General features: G+C 45.8%; 1 protein-coding gene across 2 annotated transcripts in view; it reads right to left on the reverse strand.

Moving 5' to 3' along the window:
* Positions 1-1,426: 1,426 nt before the first annotated feature.
* Positions 1,427-18,004, reverse strand: part of LOC147454170 (thylakoid lumenal 17.9 kDa protein, chloroplastic-like) — a 52,684-nt gene continuing 36,106 nt past the window's right edge. The window contains exons 4-5 of one of the 2 annotated variants that reach the window (XM_086516196.1): positions 1,747-1,988; positions 1,427-1,650 (exon numbers count right to left, since the gene is read on the reverse strand). In XM_086516196.1, coding sequence (XP_086372322.1) covers positions 1,768-1,988 — 221 coding nt within the window. In that variant the 3' untranslated portion in view covers positions 1,427-1,650; positions 1,747-1,767. Of the gene's footprint in view, positions 1,989-18,004 lie in introns of both variants that reach the window. The other variant, XM_086516195.1, reaches the window with a different exon arrangement.

Consider the following 18,004-nt stretch of genomic DNA (forward strand, 5'->3'; position numbering starts at 1 on the left):
AATTTCCCCATGTGTAGCACCTCTTACACACATTTCCCTTATTTTTCCCCTATGGATTTCTTATGCAGACCGACTTTGCCCCTTTCCCGCTATATGAGGCCATGTGGGGGCACCAAGGATTGTAGTGTAGTGTGTGGTCCATGTACCAGTGTTGCTTATTTGGAGTTATAGAGCTTGCCAAGCTTTCATCTTCTCTCTCTCTCTCTCTCTCTCTCTCTCTCTCTCCCCCATTGCCTCATTCTCTCATCGGATAGATCTTTGAGGTTTCTTGGGATAGTTTCCCATGACGTTAAAAATTCTCTTCTTCTTCTTCTCCTCCTCCTCCTCCTCCTACACACTCTGACAGGGTCTGGCTCTGTCAGATAATAATAAGGGTTACTATCAATTCTATAGTTTTCAGGTCTTGTAACGCAACTGTTGAAACACCTTTCAAAGTAAAACCTAGCCAAGACCATGACCTTGCTTTAAAAAATACCAACTAGTGTGATGTTTTAAAAGAAAAACCTGAGAGGTTGCGGATCTTCTACAGTATCCATGTTGAATTGAGCTCAACAAGCACAATTGCCTCACTTTCTCCCTCACGTGCAATAAAACCCTTCACTCTTGATCTCTTCCCTGCGAGTGCGAGTGCTACAACTGAAAACAACAAAATCCAGGGCTACAATCCAAGGCACTCTCTATCTCTCGTGTCCATGATGTAATGGTCCCAAGTAATATCATATGGTAGCGGAATCCACAACATACATGAGTGATGAAGCCATGGCAGAAATTTGCTTAGAGATAATAAACGTCCAAAGTGCTCTGGCCATTATGTCATTGCATGCAGAGGGAGTAGAGCAGAAGAGCCTAGAGAGATGACATTGGCACAATGGAGAGGGGGAGAGAATCGAAAACCGACCGCCCCAAAACCAAAGCAAGCCGAAGTTGCAACCACCACCACAAAATTAAGGGGAAAGTTCCCACTATGAGGAGGCCCCCCAATTGAAGGAGATAGTTCACACTATGAAGTGCAAGCCAAGCACCACAGCCCAAAAGTTACAACAAATACCATGGAGTGAAGGGGACCCTTGGTCCCACAAAGGACATTAGTTATAAAGTATTGACACTAATTTCAGGCACAAACTACATATATTTTGATAACATCAACTGCTACATCTTCCGTGAATTCTCCATCTGTCGTGCAATTCATGGCATCTCCATTTGAGTAAGGTACTGCTTTATCTAGTCATGATTCAGAAAAATCAACTAATACAATCAATTGCAGTTCTTACAACAGACATCCCAGTATGATTGCAGTCTCACACATGAGGCTCAGTCTTACACATGCAAGCAGGGTTGCTTTGCACTGGAAATTTACCTGTTTTGGGGTATTGTAGCTGCTTTTTATGGGTGAAAATGTGAGCTACCTTGCAAAACAATACACTAATTTACGATTGAAAACGTAAAATCCTTGTAATTTTATGGGCAAAGGTGCCTGTCCAAAATCAAGCCTGATGCAAGACTACCTTAAGCACGTTATTAAAGCGTTCTGGCAAGGGATGGACTGATTATATTTAAACCATAGGACTACAATCATTACTTCTGGAAGACATAAACCTCTTTGCACTCAATTGGAACCATGCTCTCTTTCCTCAAAGCCTTGCTGCCCAGCTGCACATCATGCATTCAAAAGTAAATGTATATTGCTTCCAATTCTTATCAGCTATTGTACATGCAGACTGGACACAAAACTTGAAAGCTGTGTACCCGACACAGTTTAGCAGGATGTCAATAATCTGAATCCCAAGAGGGAGCAATCCAACCAAGTTCTTGCTCGATGGCCTTGATTCGCTTTTCTTGAGCTCCAAAATCAGTGATTGGGGTAGTGAATGGATAAACATAGAGGACCTTCTCTGCCAGTGATCTGTAAGTTACCACATCACTTTTCACGAGAAACTCTAGCACATCTCGTCCAAAAAGTCCATCAACCTCCACTTGCAAGAATTGACCTGTAAGATGGGCTCTCTCTCTCTCTCTCTCTCTCTCTCTCTCTCTCTCTCTCACACACACACACACACACGCGCGCGAGCGAGCGAGGGAGGGGTGTGTGCAAATTGCATTTGTCCAAGGGGGCTGCAAGGTTGTAAGAGCTCCCACGCAGTCTTTACAACCCTACCCCACATTTGTGGCTCGGGTTCGATGGATCCGCCTACCGAAGGGGAAGGGCCGGATGTAGATAGCTACACCACCCCAAAAAAAACAACAGCTACATTTAAACGGAGAAACAGAGATACTGTACTATCTATCTCTGTACTATCACCAGGATCCTTACGAGTTGGGAAAACCTCCAGGATATATGATGAGCTAATGATGGAGAAGGTCCAGGTGATGCTCAAATCAGAGCTAAACTATATGAGGGATGACATCAGGAAGGAAATGCACGCGAGCGCTGAGAGCTACAGGAACTCCATGTATGGAGACATGATGAGAGAACTAAGGAGAGAGATCCGGGGGATACAGAATGAGGAAATTCAGATCTTGAAAACGGAATTACGAAACCTAATCAAGGCCGAAGTAAATGTAACAGAATGCGTTAATGCAAAAGAAACTCGATGAGGCAGTAGCAAGTTTTGAAGCATGGAGAACAAATATGGAAAAGCACATGGGGAAAAAGATACAATAATCGAGGAGCTAAAAGGAGAACTTGCGGCTTGCAAATCTGCAACTAAGGAGAAGGGAGACGACCAACCTTCGGTGCTGAAGGAGCTCGAGGACATGAAGGATCAGATGAAAGCTCTACGGGAAGGAGATGAACAGAAATCGAAAACGGCATCTTCATGCGCGGAACATCTTTTCAAGACACAAGAAAAGGTTGATGAAGCAGAGAAATGGATTGAGGATGCGAAGAAAGGGAAGGCCCAGATGCCCGAGACCGCACCTACCTCCACCATTATTAATATGACGATTGAGGAAGAGCAGAAAAGGAAGAATCGGGCTCTGCATGTGCGGGTCACAGGAGTCAAAGACAAAGAGAATGTAGATGAAGAAGTGAAGGAACTGCTACAACGCATGGGCATCACAGAGCCTACTCACACAAGTGCATGGAGAGTGGGCAAGAAAGGAATCGATGAGAAGGGAAACGTAAAGGATAGGGCACTTATTCTCCGCTTCCCGAATATAGAAATAAGGAAAGAATTTCTAAAGAAGAGGCCAACCCTTAAAAAAACCGGTATTTTCCTGGGAGATGACCTTACATTGGCACAAGTGGCACACATGCAAGAGTTGATGCCAGAGATCAGGGCAGCAAGAGAAAAGGGGAAAATCGCTTTTTATAGGAGGGGAAGTAGTGGTTCTGGAAAAGCGCTCATCATGACGGTGCGAGACCTATGGGGCGACGCTCCGGATAGCGGCATGGAATTGTAATCGATCATATAGGCTAGATGAGGTGCCTTTGAAGACAGCTTTAGGGACAGAGACATAGTTTTCTACTCAGAGACACACCAGATACCGGGACAGCTTATGCCACATGTGAAGGGTTATTTATGGGAAACAGCTGGTCGACCAGACAAGAGATCTCTATGGGGTAGCCGGGGTTCAGGAGGAGTAGCAGTCTTATTTAAAGAGGAGCTGAAACCACTACTACAGATTATCAGGAAAGATGAGCAAGCAAGGTATATGTGGGTGAGAATGAGAGACGAGACAGGTAGATTTCTATATATCGCTATATGCTACTTCCCTCCAAGTACATCAGTCTACTCCTCACCTAAAGGACTCCCCTTTCTCCATATTGAATAATGACATATGGGAGTTTCTCTAGAGATGGAGACATCGTTCTGTTAGGAGACTTTAATGCCAGAACGGCCAACTCTCAAGCAATATTCTATGATACTTCTGAGGAAATGCTCAGAGAAGTGGATTTATCACAGAGGGGGCTTACTAGAAACTCACAGGATAAAGAACACACTGAATATGGGAGACATCTGATGGAGATGGCAACTATACATGGTTTGGCCATACTTAATGGTCTAGAGAAGTTCCCTTTATCTGGGGGATTCACACACTTCCCGCACAGGCATGGGGCCAGTACAGTGGATTATGTCATGACTTCACCAAGCTTTATTTCTAGTATCGAGGACTTTAAGGTGGGACCCAGACCGGTTGCGATTGCAGTGGATCATGCTCTCTTGACGTTATCAATCTCCTTCCAATACAATGCCTCTCAAGTACAAAGGAAGAAGACACACACAAGACATACTTTCACGCCAAAGACTGATTCAATCTATGTGGAAAAGATCTGTAATAGGATGTGGGGAGCCGAGCCAGTATATACTATAGAGGAGATTACTTCTCAGTTAACAGAGATACTACATGGAGCAGCACAAGAGGCATACCCACATACTCAACCTAATCAGAAGAGAGGATCTGGGAACATGCCTCAAAACAGTTGGTATGACGAGAAATGCAGAGAGACGAGAACCCAGGTCCAAAAAGAGCTTACACTTGGGATCATCACATATAAGCAGTCTTGGATTGCTCTTCGGCGTATAGTACGACGCAAGAAAAGGGCATTTTTAGCCAAACTGGAGAAGGATTTATATCAGCTCTTCTTGAGTCAAGACTCACATGAGGCCTGGCGTTTATTTCACGAGCACTCACCGCCTCCGACAATTACTTCTCCTAAGATTTGGGGTCAATATGTAACATCATTATATATAGTATCTGGACAGCCTCCATTACCACATCCGCTAGAGCCATGCCCTGCTACTAGTACTTTCTTTACTACGGAAATGGTGAAAAAAGCCATTGATAAGATGAAGACAAGAAGAGCATATGATCATGATGGTTTAGTAGCAGAACATCTGATCCATGCCAGGGATCTACTTTCAGAAGTCCTTGCTCGTCTGTTTAATCGGGTCATGTGTGAAGGATTACCTGAATCTTGGAAATTATCTACTATCGTACCTATTTTCAAGTCAGGGGATCCTATGATACCCGGGAACTACGGTACCATTATGGTAGGTCACACATTGACCCGACTATACGCATCCATTCTTGAACAAAAATTGAGTAGGTGGGCAGAGAATGACGGCATAAGGGCAACAGGACAAGCTGGATTCAGGAGGGGTTAGATCATATTCTTACGCTCAGAGCCATTATTGAGGAAGGAAGAGCAAGCGGGAGAAGGATGTATTGTTGCTTTGTGGATTTTCGGAAAGCTTTTGATACAGTACCAAGGGCCAGATTGATGCGCAGGATGCAAGAGTTAGGGGTCCCCAAAGAGATTATTTGGGGGATCATGGCCTTATACAGGTCAGTAACTGGTTATGTACGTACTCCAGAAGGGGATTCCGACATTGTTCATTCCACTGTTGCAGTAAAGCAGGGATGCCCACTGTCCCCTACTTTATTTGGTATGTACATAGATGAGGTATCAAATTACATTGATAGAGAGGGTGACAGAGGTGCTCAACTTGCAGGGTCATGGATCCCTTTGTTGTTGTATGCAGATGATATTGTATTGATAGCAGAATCACCAGATGGAATGCAGAGGCAGCTAGATGCATTACATAAATTCGCGGAGGACAGTGGACTGTCGGTATAAACTTGGGTAAAACCAAAGTTATGGTGTTTAACACCACACCGCAGTGGGTTAGGAGATCGGCACCTACATTTGCATATGGCCAGGATACAGTAGAGTACACAGATGCATACACATACCTTGGTGTGGTATTTGCAGGACCGAAGTTTACTCTTAAGAAAGCAGCGGATGCTAGATTGTCCAGAGCCTCTGCGGCCTTGGGAGGGTTGGAGAGGATGTGTTCACAAGTGCAGTTTCAGGAACCACGAACAAAACTTTGGCTCTTTGATACTGTGGTGGCTTCGGCTATGCTTTATGGGGTCCAGATTTGGGGACCATCTGTGGATCAGGATAATTAGAAGTCAATAAAGAGACCTTTGGTATCTATGATTTCCCGAATGATTAGAGCCAAGGCCTCCGTACCACACGCGATTACCCGAGCGGAACTAGCTGCCCCTCCGATAGAAATTGAAGCTCTTACCAGATCAGTGTCCTTTATACATGGTTTGTGGGATACAAATAATTGCCGATATACTAGACTGGCCCTCGGATCCTCTCGACAATTAGCAATGAAAGGGGATACATCATGCTGGTATGCGCAACTGTCCTCGTGGTTTCAAAGACACGGGTTCAGTATGGAAAGACTACCCCCCTTCCAATACACTCTTGAGGCTCCATCACTGGCAATTACACGAACGGAGATTAATAAAATCATCCGTCAGGATCTTATACAGTTGAATACTAAGAGGACATGGGTAGACCCTACACAAGAATTGGGCACGAAGATGGCCGACTACAAAGAAAACTTCCTACAGCTATCTGAAGATGGATTTGTGATTCGCCCGAGCTACATGGATACCCACCTGTCTCATGGTTTGAGATGTGCTATTGGTCAAATTCATACATCCTCACACCGGCTGGAAATTGAATTTGGCAGATTTAGGGGAATCCCACCTGAGAGCAAAATTTGCAAGTTATGCGGAATGGAGCCGGAGACAGAATTACACTACATATGCCATTGCACCGTATACTATGAGATACGTGGGCGTTTCCATTGCCTATTTAAAGAAGGCTTTGGACCTCTAGATAGAGTCATGCAATACCAAGATCAAAGATGCTTAGCCTTGTACCTACTGGAACTACATCGGCACAGGGACAATCTAATGAGAAGACAAAGAGCACTACAGCCTCAGAGGCAGATCACAGATTTCTTCGAATCGAGAGAAGCAGGAGTGGAAGGAGAAGCAAGAGGCCAGCAGCCAGTACAAAGGAGTACCCACATTCATACCAAAGGCACCCTCATTGACAAGGCGATTGAGCTTAGGAAATCGAGACGACCACGACCGAGATGCAGAAGCACACTTCACCGGAGGAGACTACAACAAAGGATTAGAAGCATTCTAGCCAGACAACTAGAATGCTCCTAAGAAGTTTATTTAATACTTTGTATTTAGTTTTTCACATTTATTTTCACACTTTCACACTTTTCACACTTAGTACTTTAGTACTAAGGTACCCAGACATTGTAACAGATTCACCACTTTTGTATCAGTTTGGTCTCATGGGTCATTCTGGCCTTTTGAAGACGTTAATATAACATTTCATCTCATCTCAGTCCCAGAGACACATTACAGATTTCTTTTCACTAGATATGGGACAGCCAGAGGAGCAGCCACCACTGCAGAGCTCGTCCCACACTCATTCGACCACTACTGGCACTCTCATCGACCGAGCATTGGAGCTACAGAGATACAGACGACCGCGACTGAGGAGAGGAGCTACACAGCATCGACGGAGACTACAACAGAAGATTCGAGCCATACTCTCTCGACATCCAGAGTGCAGATGAGGATGGATCCTCACCATTTCTTGCATCTTTGTTTCACACACTGTTACATCCAGTTTACCGGGTACCTATTGTATCAGCTGCTACACCCACGTAGTTTTAGATTGTAGTAGTAGTAGTAGTAGTATTTTGTTCCACTTCTAGTTCTTTTCTAGTTCTTTTGTACCCAGACATGGTATTAGATTCACTATTTTGTAACTGATTGGTCTCATAGGTCATTTTGGCCTTTTGAAGACGTTAATATAACATTTCATTTCATTTCTCTCTCTCTCTCTCTCTCTCTCTCTCTCTCTCTCTCTCTCTCTCTCTCTCTCTCTCTCTCTCTCTCTCTCTCTCTCTCTCTCTCTCTGTGTCTCCTGCCCAAATAGAGGAACTCAAAGAAAGACTGAAAAAAGAGTGCATAGTGGAGCTCAAGGAAGACATGATACACGAATTAGATGCAAAGCAAGGGAATTGGATCGAGGTAGTAAAGAAAAACATCAAGAAAGAAGTGCGGGAAGAGAATGCGAAAGAAGATGTGATAAGGGTTCAGGACACACTGGAAGAGAAGAAGCTACGTAATGCACGCAGGCTAAACGTGCGTATTACTGGACTCCCAGAAGGGGCTTCACCCGATTCAGATGCGCAGGAGTTTTGTCGGAGCATGGGATACACGACCATGCCATTCACACGGGTCTGGAGAGCCGGGAAAGATGCAACTAGATCTAGAGCTCTTATTTTACAGATGCAGTCCAGGAGGACAGACTTGCTTTCTTTCGAAAGCGAGCCATACTACGTGGGCGGCCCGGTGAGACCATATATATGGATGAGGACTTGACCAGGATGCAGATTGAGCATAGGAGAGCATGCATGCCCCAAATCCTACAGGCCAGGAGGGAGGGTAGAAAGGCCTTCTACCGTGATGGTAGGGTCTTTATCGATGGTCGCCCTACTAAATAGGGCCACGTGGCCTATGAGACATCAGTACCACCAGAGATATTGATTAGAGGAGCAGTATGGAACTGCAATGGCTCTCTATGGACGCGGCCAGACATGCTAGAGGAGGTCATGGAGGGGCATGATTTCATATGTATCACAGAGACTCATGAGGGCCTGGAGAGGGGACTACCTCGTATTACCGGATTCCAGTGGGAGTCAGCTTTCAGGCATACTACACGCCAGAGTACAGCTAGAGAGTCGGGGGGAGTGGCTATTTTATTTAGACATACTCTACAGAGTCACATTCAGATCATGAGCAGGGATGAGGAGGCCAGATATCTATGGGTACGTCTGGCGATATCACATCAGAGATGGATTTATGCTATTTTCCTCCACGTGGATCTAGATACGCTGGTCAGGAGGGTGCGGGATAGGTCAGAGATAGTGACTCCCCATACGCGTCTCTATCAGAGGATATCCTACATTACTCCACACTCGGAGAAGTCTTCCTCATGGGGGACTTCAACGGGCGCACCCAGACCAGACAGTGTGAGATATATGACATGGAGCAGCCCGATATTATGAGGAATCTTGACCCGGAGGAGATGGGGATCGGCAGGTCTTCAGACGACACAGGCCAGGATACCACAGGATATGGTAGATACCTTCTAGAGTTGGGCAGCAGACACCATCTCGTTATTTATAACGGGATGCATCGATGACCAGATTCTACCGGACTGACTTGCTTCCCACATGGAGGAGGGGGGAGCACTATGGATTACGTCTTGGGACCTCTATCTGCTGCACACTTATTACAGTCATTCAGTATTGGACGCTGCCCACTGGGAGCTGACCACACCTTTCTTAGCTTTGCACTCTCATCCTCCGTCTCACTTGACACTCCACCTCCTACACACACTCACACCACGATCCACTTTACTCATGAGCTTTTAAATGTCTACATTGATCATCTCCACTCACGCTTGCTCTCCCTTGACCCTCATGCCCCAATCAACACACTTACCACACAATTCACATAGATTCTCCATGATTCAGCTCTTCATAGTTTTCCTCATAGCACTCAGACACACCCATCTCGAGTGGGGTCTATGCCACAGAATGGCTGGTATGATGATGATTGCCGTGAGCTCCGCAGAGGTCTTCGCGCAGCAGAGGCTCGTGGCGAGATCACACACAGACAGGCACAAAGGCGCATGCAGTCCCTTATCCGCCATAAAAAGGGGGAATGGGAAGAACGTCAGTATTGGGAGTTATATCACTTGCTCATGAGTAGAGATAGTGGAGAGGCCTGGCGACGCATCCGTGAGCGAGGGCGCCCGACATCTATACATGATCCTCACCTTTGGCATGATTATGCAGAGCACCTCTACCAGATACCAAGGCAGCCACCTATACCCACACCACAGAGACCATGACCGATTACAGCATCATTCTTTACATCACATATAGTGAGCAGAGCCATCTCACACCTCCAGCATGGACGAGCCAGAGATCAGTCTGGATTACAGGCAGAGCATTTGATTTATGGGAGAGATACCCTAGCACCACTTATTGATCACCTCTTCAACAGGGCTCTAGTAGAGGGATTCCCGGACTCGTGGACAGAGCATACCATTGTGCCTATCCACAAGTCAGGGGATGTTATGGACCCGGGCACATATCGCAGTATAATGATAGGGCCCATGCTAGCCAAGTTATATGGAGCAATATTGGAGAAGGCATTGAGCACTCTAGCTGAGACGGAGGGTCTTAGAGCTCCAGGCCAGGCAGGATTTCGGCGATCTTTCTCTACCATAGAACATATCTTCACTCTTAGATGTCTGATTGATCAGACTTGAGCGAAGAAGAGGAGATTATATTGCTGCTTTGTGGACTTCCGCAAAGCTTTTGACACAGTACCTAGAGAGAGGTTATTCAAACGACTGATGGATCTGGGTGTGAGTGAGGAGATGATTTGGGGGATATATGCATTGTATGAGCATGTTTCTGGCAGAGTCAGATGTCCAGGAGGTATATCAGACACTCTTGTTAGCACCATTGGGGTGAAACAGGGGTGCCCTCTTTCACCTACACTATTTGGACTCTATATTGATGAGATTGTGGACTTCATTCAGCACAGAGGAGGAGATGGAGTGGAGATAGGTGGGACTACAGTACACATATTGCTCTACGCGGATGACATAGTGCTAGTAGCAAAGTCTGCTGAGGGGCTACAGCAACATCTTTCAGCGCTTGATGATTTTTGCTTACAGCGAGGGCTTTCAGTAAACCTTGGTAAAACCAAGGTTCTTATCTTTCATACTTCAGCACAGGTCAGGAGGCAAAGTGCATTTATAGTAGCAGGAGGGAGCATTGAGATTACAGGGTCATATGTTTACCTTGGCGTGACCTTCACAGCAGCATCAGGGGCATTCTCGATGGCACAGGCAGCTAGAGATAGACTCACTAGAGGGTATTCAGCACTGGCATTGATGGAGAGGCAGTGCCATCAAGCACACTTTCAGGAGCCCCGTACAAAGGGGTGGCTATTTGATACACTGGTCACACCAGCACTCATGTATGGGGCTGCGATACGGGGCCCAGGGCTAGCTGCTTCAGTATGGACTCTAGTGGAGCGACCACAGATACTCATGATCTCTAGACTCATTCGCAGCAAGCCCTCAGTACCACATGACATCATTCGAGCCGAGCTTGCTGCACCACCTATGCTGGTTGAGGCACTTTTTTAGACTGTATGCATGCTACACAGACTTCAGAGCATGGACAGAGATCGTATTGCATACCGAGCCTTATATTGATAGACTGTCGCCACTACAGTACGACACTCATGCCCCCACCTATTCCCTCACACGATCTGAGAAGAATAGGGTAATTAGACAGGAGATATGACACACCTACATTCAAAGGACATGGGTTGACCCAGGACATGAGCTACCATCGAAAATGCTACATTACCGCGAGCATTTTCTACAACTATCAGAGCAAGGGTTCATTGAGACCCCCCTATACATGCAGAGATATATGCCACATCACCTTTGGGTGGCCATTAGGCAGCTTAGAGTGTCCTCGCACCAGTTGGAGATTGAGAGGGGCAGAGCCAGAGGCATACCACGAGATGAGCGTATATGTCCCATTTGTCATACAGAGGTGGAGAGCGAGGAGCACTTCATGGTGAGATACCCAACTTACTCGGAGCTCATAGTTCAGTTTGGCATAGAGGATACACTCCAGCAGTGTATAGCGAGGAGTGACCAGATCCACCTAGGCCGCTTCCTGACCATTGCTTTTAACATGCATGAGCAGATTCTACAGCCACGACAGCAGGCAGGTGCGAGTACACAATGGACTATTACAGAGTTCTTCCAACGAGAGGTGTCTAGACAAAGACCTCCGACTCACACGAGCGGGCTCACGCTTCAGTAGGCCGACACCCAGAGAGCGCGTCGTAGACCACGAGTCCCTGGCTATCTAAGACGGCGACCATATCACGACGAGGTATTGCGGATGCGGGCACTACATCAGCACCACCTGGAGATGAGGTATGCATCTACGCATTGGACCACCACGCGGCAGGAGGCTCTTCGACCACCCTCCCCTATGTATGACATTCTCCACCCACCCCCTATAGTATGCTTTTAGCTGGACATTGCCCACCATCATGTGGCCTTGTATTATATTGTGTAGTCATTTTCTGTTGTGACAGAGCTACACACATGTGCCTATACTGCTATGCTGCACACACACGGTACCCACTATCCACAGAGTCGGAGCTACCATCCACTCTCATACACATTCACAGTAGGCACAGTCGGTTTATTCTTTCTTTTCTCTCATTTTACCGACACCCAGATCACCACTTTTGTATATGATTTGGTCTCATAGGCCAACTTTGGCCTTTAGTAATAAAGCTTTTTTCTCTCTCTCTCTCTCTCTCTCTCTCTCTCTCTCTCTCTCTCTCTCTCTCTCTGTGTGTGTGTGTGTGTGTGTGTGTGTGTGTGTGTGTGTGGCAAGAAAAGGGGCTGTATTCTGTGTACAAAAGAGACCTCAGGAGATGCTCAATGGCTTTATCACCCACAGGAAGTACAAAAGCGAGGTAACAATGTGTAGGCTATCATCAAAGTGGTCTGTACGATGAGTGTAAAATGAACCACTAGGGAGGTGCATAATGCCATGTGATGTGGGCATGATCCCGACTGAAAAGAACTAACGATCTTGCCCATATCAAACAATCGATCTTCTCAATCTGCTTCTAACTCAATTTTTAGGAAGACGAGGAAAACGAAACCGAGCGAGGGTAAATCTAACAAACCTGAACTCTCTCTTGAGGAAAAAGCCTCTCAAGGAATTGTGGGTGGGCAATTAACAAGCAGAAACAAGTTTTCTATGCTAACAAATTATTGGCTATGGTCTTCATAACACATCTCACTCCTGAGTATCTTTCTTTCAATTCAGCCTTGATTACTTCCAAGGGGACTAGTGATTTGTTTGACCCAGGAGCTTGTTCCCATGGTGATGGATCAGGAGAACGAGTTACTCATGTTTGGATTTAGAGGGGGTTCTGAGGCACAAACTAGATAGTCATCCAAGAAACCAACACAGAAACAAAAGGCATAGAAAAATGATACTTCCCCGTATTGATGACACACTCACACCGAATGGTGTATACGCAGTGAAGCTCTAGCCTATATGGCTAGCATAGTTTCCATGGACCTGGCGGACTCTGGGGGCAATTGTGTGCACTTGTTTGCCATTGGGTTGATATAATTGTCTTTCGTAGGCAGTGCAGTTTTTTGTAGAGTGGTGGTGTGCTTGCTCAACTTATCAGATTCTATCTTTGTTCTTGGAGGCCCCAAATCCCTGGTCTTGTGTACCCACGATCTAAGAGGGGGGGCACTAAGAGTTTTGGAGGTCATCTCTAGGGTTTCCCGCCTACATCTAGTGATGTAACTGGCTTGGCACTGACAAGGCAGTAATCTCACAGCAACACACCAATAGAACTCAAAACTTTAACACTTAATTCGAAAACACCAAGGTAGTCACGACACGAAGTGGCTCCAGATGCACTTGCCCCAAAGTCTAGCGCCCCTTTCGGTACTTTTATTTTAATGATTCACAACGAACTGCCGGGGATCCCAATTTAAGATTGTGCTACCAAGCCGATCTGCAAAAGTGGCTCCCTAGGCTCACTTATAAAGGCCCTTGGCCAAAAAGCAACAAATACAAAAGTTGGCGTTGACTTGAAAAGCATATGCAAGAAAAACTAGCGCTCAAAAAGTCAACGCCTAGAAAGACCTATTTGGTGAGAATTTGAGAGCCTCTCTTGCTAGTAGGGTAAACCTCCAACTTAAGGACAGTGAAAGTGAAATCAATCGCGCTCGTCGCCTGAAGATGCAAATGAGTTATTTGAGAGCTCAAAAAACAGGAGCCCATGCCACAAGCTATGAGGCGATGGTGGCGAATCGCAGCCGGATTGCTACAGGAAAAAGACAACATTACTCTAATTCTTACACAAATTTGTCATGTAAGAAAACAGGGACCCAAAAGCGGGACACACTGTCACAAAACGGGAGCGTACACGAGCACTTGAAAATCTGAAAATTAAAATACTTTGCAAATGTGAGAGAAGGGAGAAGATCGACACAGTATTGGGGACCAGAAGATGGGCTGGTCCCCCCCCCCCCCCGTTAAGAGTTTTCTTTTATTCAGGGAGAATTCGTATACAAGCACGAGAACCCGAGGAAACCCCTCCGTTCTGTAATCTTAGACCCAAAGGTCGTACTTTCCCATAAAGGGCTTGGGCACAAGGCCGTTCCTTCCCGTAAGGGACTTAGGCGCGAAGCCGTACTTTCCCGTAAGGGACTTAGGCGTGAAGCCGTACTTCCCATGAAGGGCCTTCCCGTAAGACGGGAGATTCCTGCAAAACAAACCACACAAACACGCGACAACAATCCGTATGGCGAATCCACAATAGTTACCTGTCGATCTTGCGCGGGAAAAGCGACTTCCGTGCTTCGTAGTCTCGCGATCTCTTGCGGCAGAGTCTTCTCTTGCTGATGTTGGTACCTCCCGTGAGTGAGGGCATGTGGTGCTTTTATAGCTCCCCTGGCCACGACACGAATAACTGCTCACGTAGAGATCACGGCCGTTTTTTTGTTTTTGTTTTTTTTTTGTTTTTTTTTTTGCGTTGTTCTATCCGAAATAGGGAGAGAGAATTCGCTGGCTGGTTTTGTTGCTTTATCTTCTAAGTGGCTGCCCACTTATTAAGTGGACGGCCGGCATATTTTAAAATTGGTCTGAACCTGCCCAAAAACTCAATAAAACCTTATAAGTTACAACCAATGCATTTAGCAACACTTCCCAGGCGTCCCTGGATGCAACCACATGCACGAATGCAATGCAAACATAGATTCCTCGCGGGAAAGCGTCTGCCTTCCCGCGATTGTTCCTGCTTTTCGTAAAAAGCTTCATTGAACCCATCTTTATTCTTGTGCTTGCGTTCTTACGCGTATTTTCTTACTCAGTTCGGATTTCCTCCTTAGCCTACAGGATGCCCCCTTACGGATGCACCCGTCACCCATCATGTGACGCATCAAGGGCACTCGTAACCCGGCCCTTTCCACCGAACTTACGGAAACTCCTTCGCGATGTTTACCGTCACCCATCAAATGACACATCAGAGTTGTCCGTTCCTGATGGCAGTTCCTGTAGCTACAATCCTTTAACAGTTCTTAGTGCACACAATAAAATATCTTAAAAAAGAGATTAATCATTAAAAATAAGAAAATAGTCCAATTAGCAACACACACCTCCTGGGTTGCAAAAGTGCAGCAAGCGGCGAGTATTTAACCCACAATCCAGCGAATAGAAATAGGACATCTCAAGCTTCAGCTAGACCACCCCACCTCTCACTCCATTTGTGACGTCCCTTTGGTGCCCAACAGTACTTATTGTTTGTCATTAAAATGGGGGGTGTCAGAGTATTGGGGGTTTTACTCTATAGTTGCCCCGCAAGACTTCTCTCCTCTCTCTCTCTCTCTCTCTCTCTTTCTTTTGCCTTGAGGTCCCGAGCAATCACAAGTGGCATGAATGTGCTATTTTGTCATTCCGAAGCTGGGAAGAGAGCGTACTATGCATTTGAGAACATGTTTAATGCGGGGAACGTCAAATATTGTTCTCAAGAAGTACCTTTTTGACACATTGGTGACACCGGTTCTTCTTTATGGAGTTGAAGTTTGAGAGGAAGCATCTCAAAATCTCAAATGGCACATATTCAATGTATTGATCTTTACTATACCAAACAGCGTACATAGCAAGATCTGTACATACAGATGGATCTGTACGACCTTTTTTGGTTTTTAAATAAATTCAAAAAACGCATATTTGTGCATGGGCAATTTGGCCTAGTGAGTTTTTTGGGATACGTGGGTGTCCAACCTTGAGTTTTCAAAACATTTTCCTCTATAGTTGAATGTCACAAAGAGAATCTTTCAATGCAAAGTGCTCAAGCTTCTTTCCTTTGTACATTCACAATCATCATATCATACCAAACAGATCTGCTAAGTTCGATGTTTTTTTGTGGGCACTATGATGAGCCTTTTAGAGGTGACGAAATCCTATCCAATATATCATTGATCCTCGGTATTGGAAACCTATTCTTGATGGTGATTTTGTTGAGAGCTCTATAGTTAATGTACATTCTCCATGATCCATCTTTCTTTAATACGAGAAGCACTGGCGAACAATAAGGTGATGTAATGGACTGAATTAGACCCTTTTCATGAAGCTCTTTCACTTTGTTCACGATTTCTGAGCTCTGCTTACTCTAAGGTGGCCGGTCGGTGGTGTGCTGTCGGGAATCAAATCAATCGTGTGATCTTCACGTCAATGAGGAGGTAGCTCTACAGGCAAACCGTCCAAGAAACAATTTTCTAGAGCTTGCAAAAAGTCTCGCCGTTCTTTCTCTAAGTCCGACATATTTAACGTCTTACTTTCATTTAGTTCATTCAAGTATATCGAGTAAGCAAAAAGACTGGATTTCATTAAGTTTGAAACGGCCGCAACTAATACAAGTGAGATGGACTTGCCCTTTAATTTTACATCAAGAATATTGTCTTTGCCCTTCTTGTTCTTCAACGTGGTCTTCCTTTCGACCATGACACCGTTCTTGTGGTACCAAGGGATTCCCAAAAGGACGTCACACCCCTTCAGAGGCATGATCTAAAAGTCCTCGTGCTCTACATACCCCCTAACAATGCAACCAGAGTTTGCCTATGACAAATGTAATGGAAACATCCCGCCCTAGAACTACCTTCATCAATGGTCCCATTTCCTCTTGTGTGATTCCAAGCCGAGCCGCCAATTCTGTCGAGATGAGATTGGCTTTGGCTCCTCCTTTGAAGAAGATAAGAACTTCCTGATCACGTACTCTCCCCCCCCCCCCCCCCCCCCCCCCCCCCCCCCCCCCCCCCCTCCGTAGAGCTCCGTACTCTCATCGGTTTGTTTTGCCTCCATCAGTGGTCCCATTTCCTCTTGTGTGATTCCAAGCCGAGCCGCCAATTCAGTCAAGATGAAGTTGGCTTTGGCTCCTCCTTTGAAGAAGATAAGGACTTCCTGATCACGTGCTCCCCCCCCCCCCCCCCAAAACTCCGTAGAGCTCCGTACTCTCATCGGTCTGTTTTGAGTCAACAGTCCCCACAAAATCTGAAACCAGTCTTGACTCTTGCCTTTGTCTTCCCTTTCTATGCTTACTCCTTTGTTGCTTTGGAACTCTATGGCTTATCCTCGGCCTGATCGTTGGACGCTTTGTCCGGACACTTCACAAGAACGTGCCCCTGTTTCCCACATCCATAGCATTTGCCCTCTTTATAGTAGTACTCAGTACGCTGCTTGACTGACAACCTAGGGCCGGTTAGCTTCTTCTTTTGTTGCTTCCCCTTCTTCTTGTTACCATTGTACGGAGTTGGCCCCTTTTGAGAAAACACTGGCATGTCCGTGCCTTTTGTTTTCCTTTCTTTAATCGCTCCTCCGCCGCTTTGGAACTCTTTGGCTTGTCCTCGGCCTGATTGTTGGATGCTTTGTTAGGACACTTCGCAAGAACATGCCCCTATTTCCCACATCCATAACATTTGCCCTCTTTTTAGTACTCAGCACATCGCTTGACAAAAAACCTAAGGCCAGTTGGCTTTCCCTTCTTCTTGTTACCATTGAACGGAGTTAGTCCCTTCTAAGCAAACACTGGCCTATCCGTCCGGTACGTCAGTGTGCCGGCATGCATACCAAATCTCTGCTTGGCGTGACACATAAGTCTCTGAATGGAGTCCACCTTCTTCTACAAATAGGATCGCGGTATCTCCTTGGGCAAGCCACAAAAAAACCGCTCTACTTGTTGCTTGAAGGTAATTTTCTTAAAGGAAGAGGCTCGCAGAAAGATATCCCCAAATTTCTAGTCATCCTAAGATGATTCCACGCTGTGATAACATCCTCTTCGTATTCTTCAATGAGACATGCAGAGGTGAACACGTTTGAATTTTATCCGCATTGTAGGCACTTTCTTGCGTAGACGCAGTGTGACATATAATGTTTCGTGGTTTCAAATGTTTCGGGGTCCCAAGGTTTTGAAACGTTTCGTTTCGGAGCAAGAACAACATGAAACGGAGGTTTTG

Source organism: Adiantum capillus-veneris, chromosome 7, assembly GCF_014529385.1.
Source record: "Adiantum capillus-veneris isolate H3 chromosome 7, ASM1452938v2, whole genome shotgun sequence".
Classification (NCBI taxonomy): Eukaryota; Viridiplantae; Streptophyta; class Polypodiopsida; order Polypodiales; family Pteridaceae; genus Adiantum; species Adiantum capillus-veneris.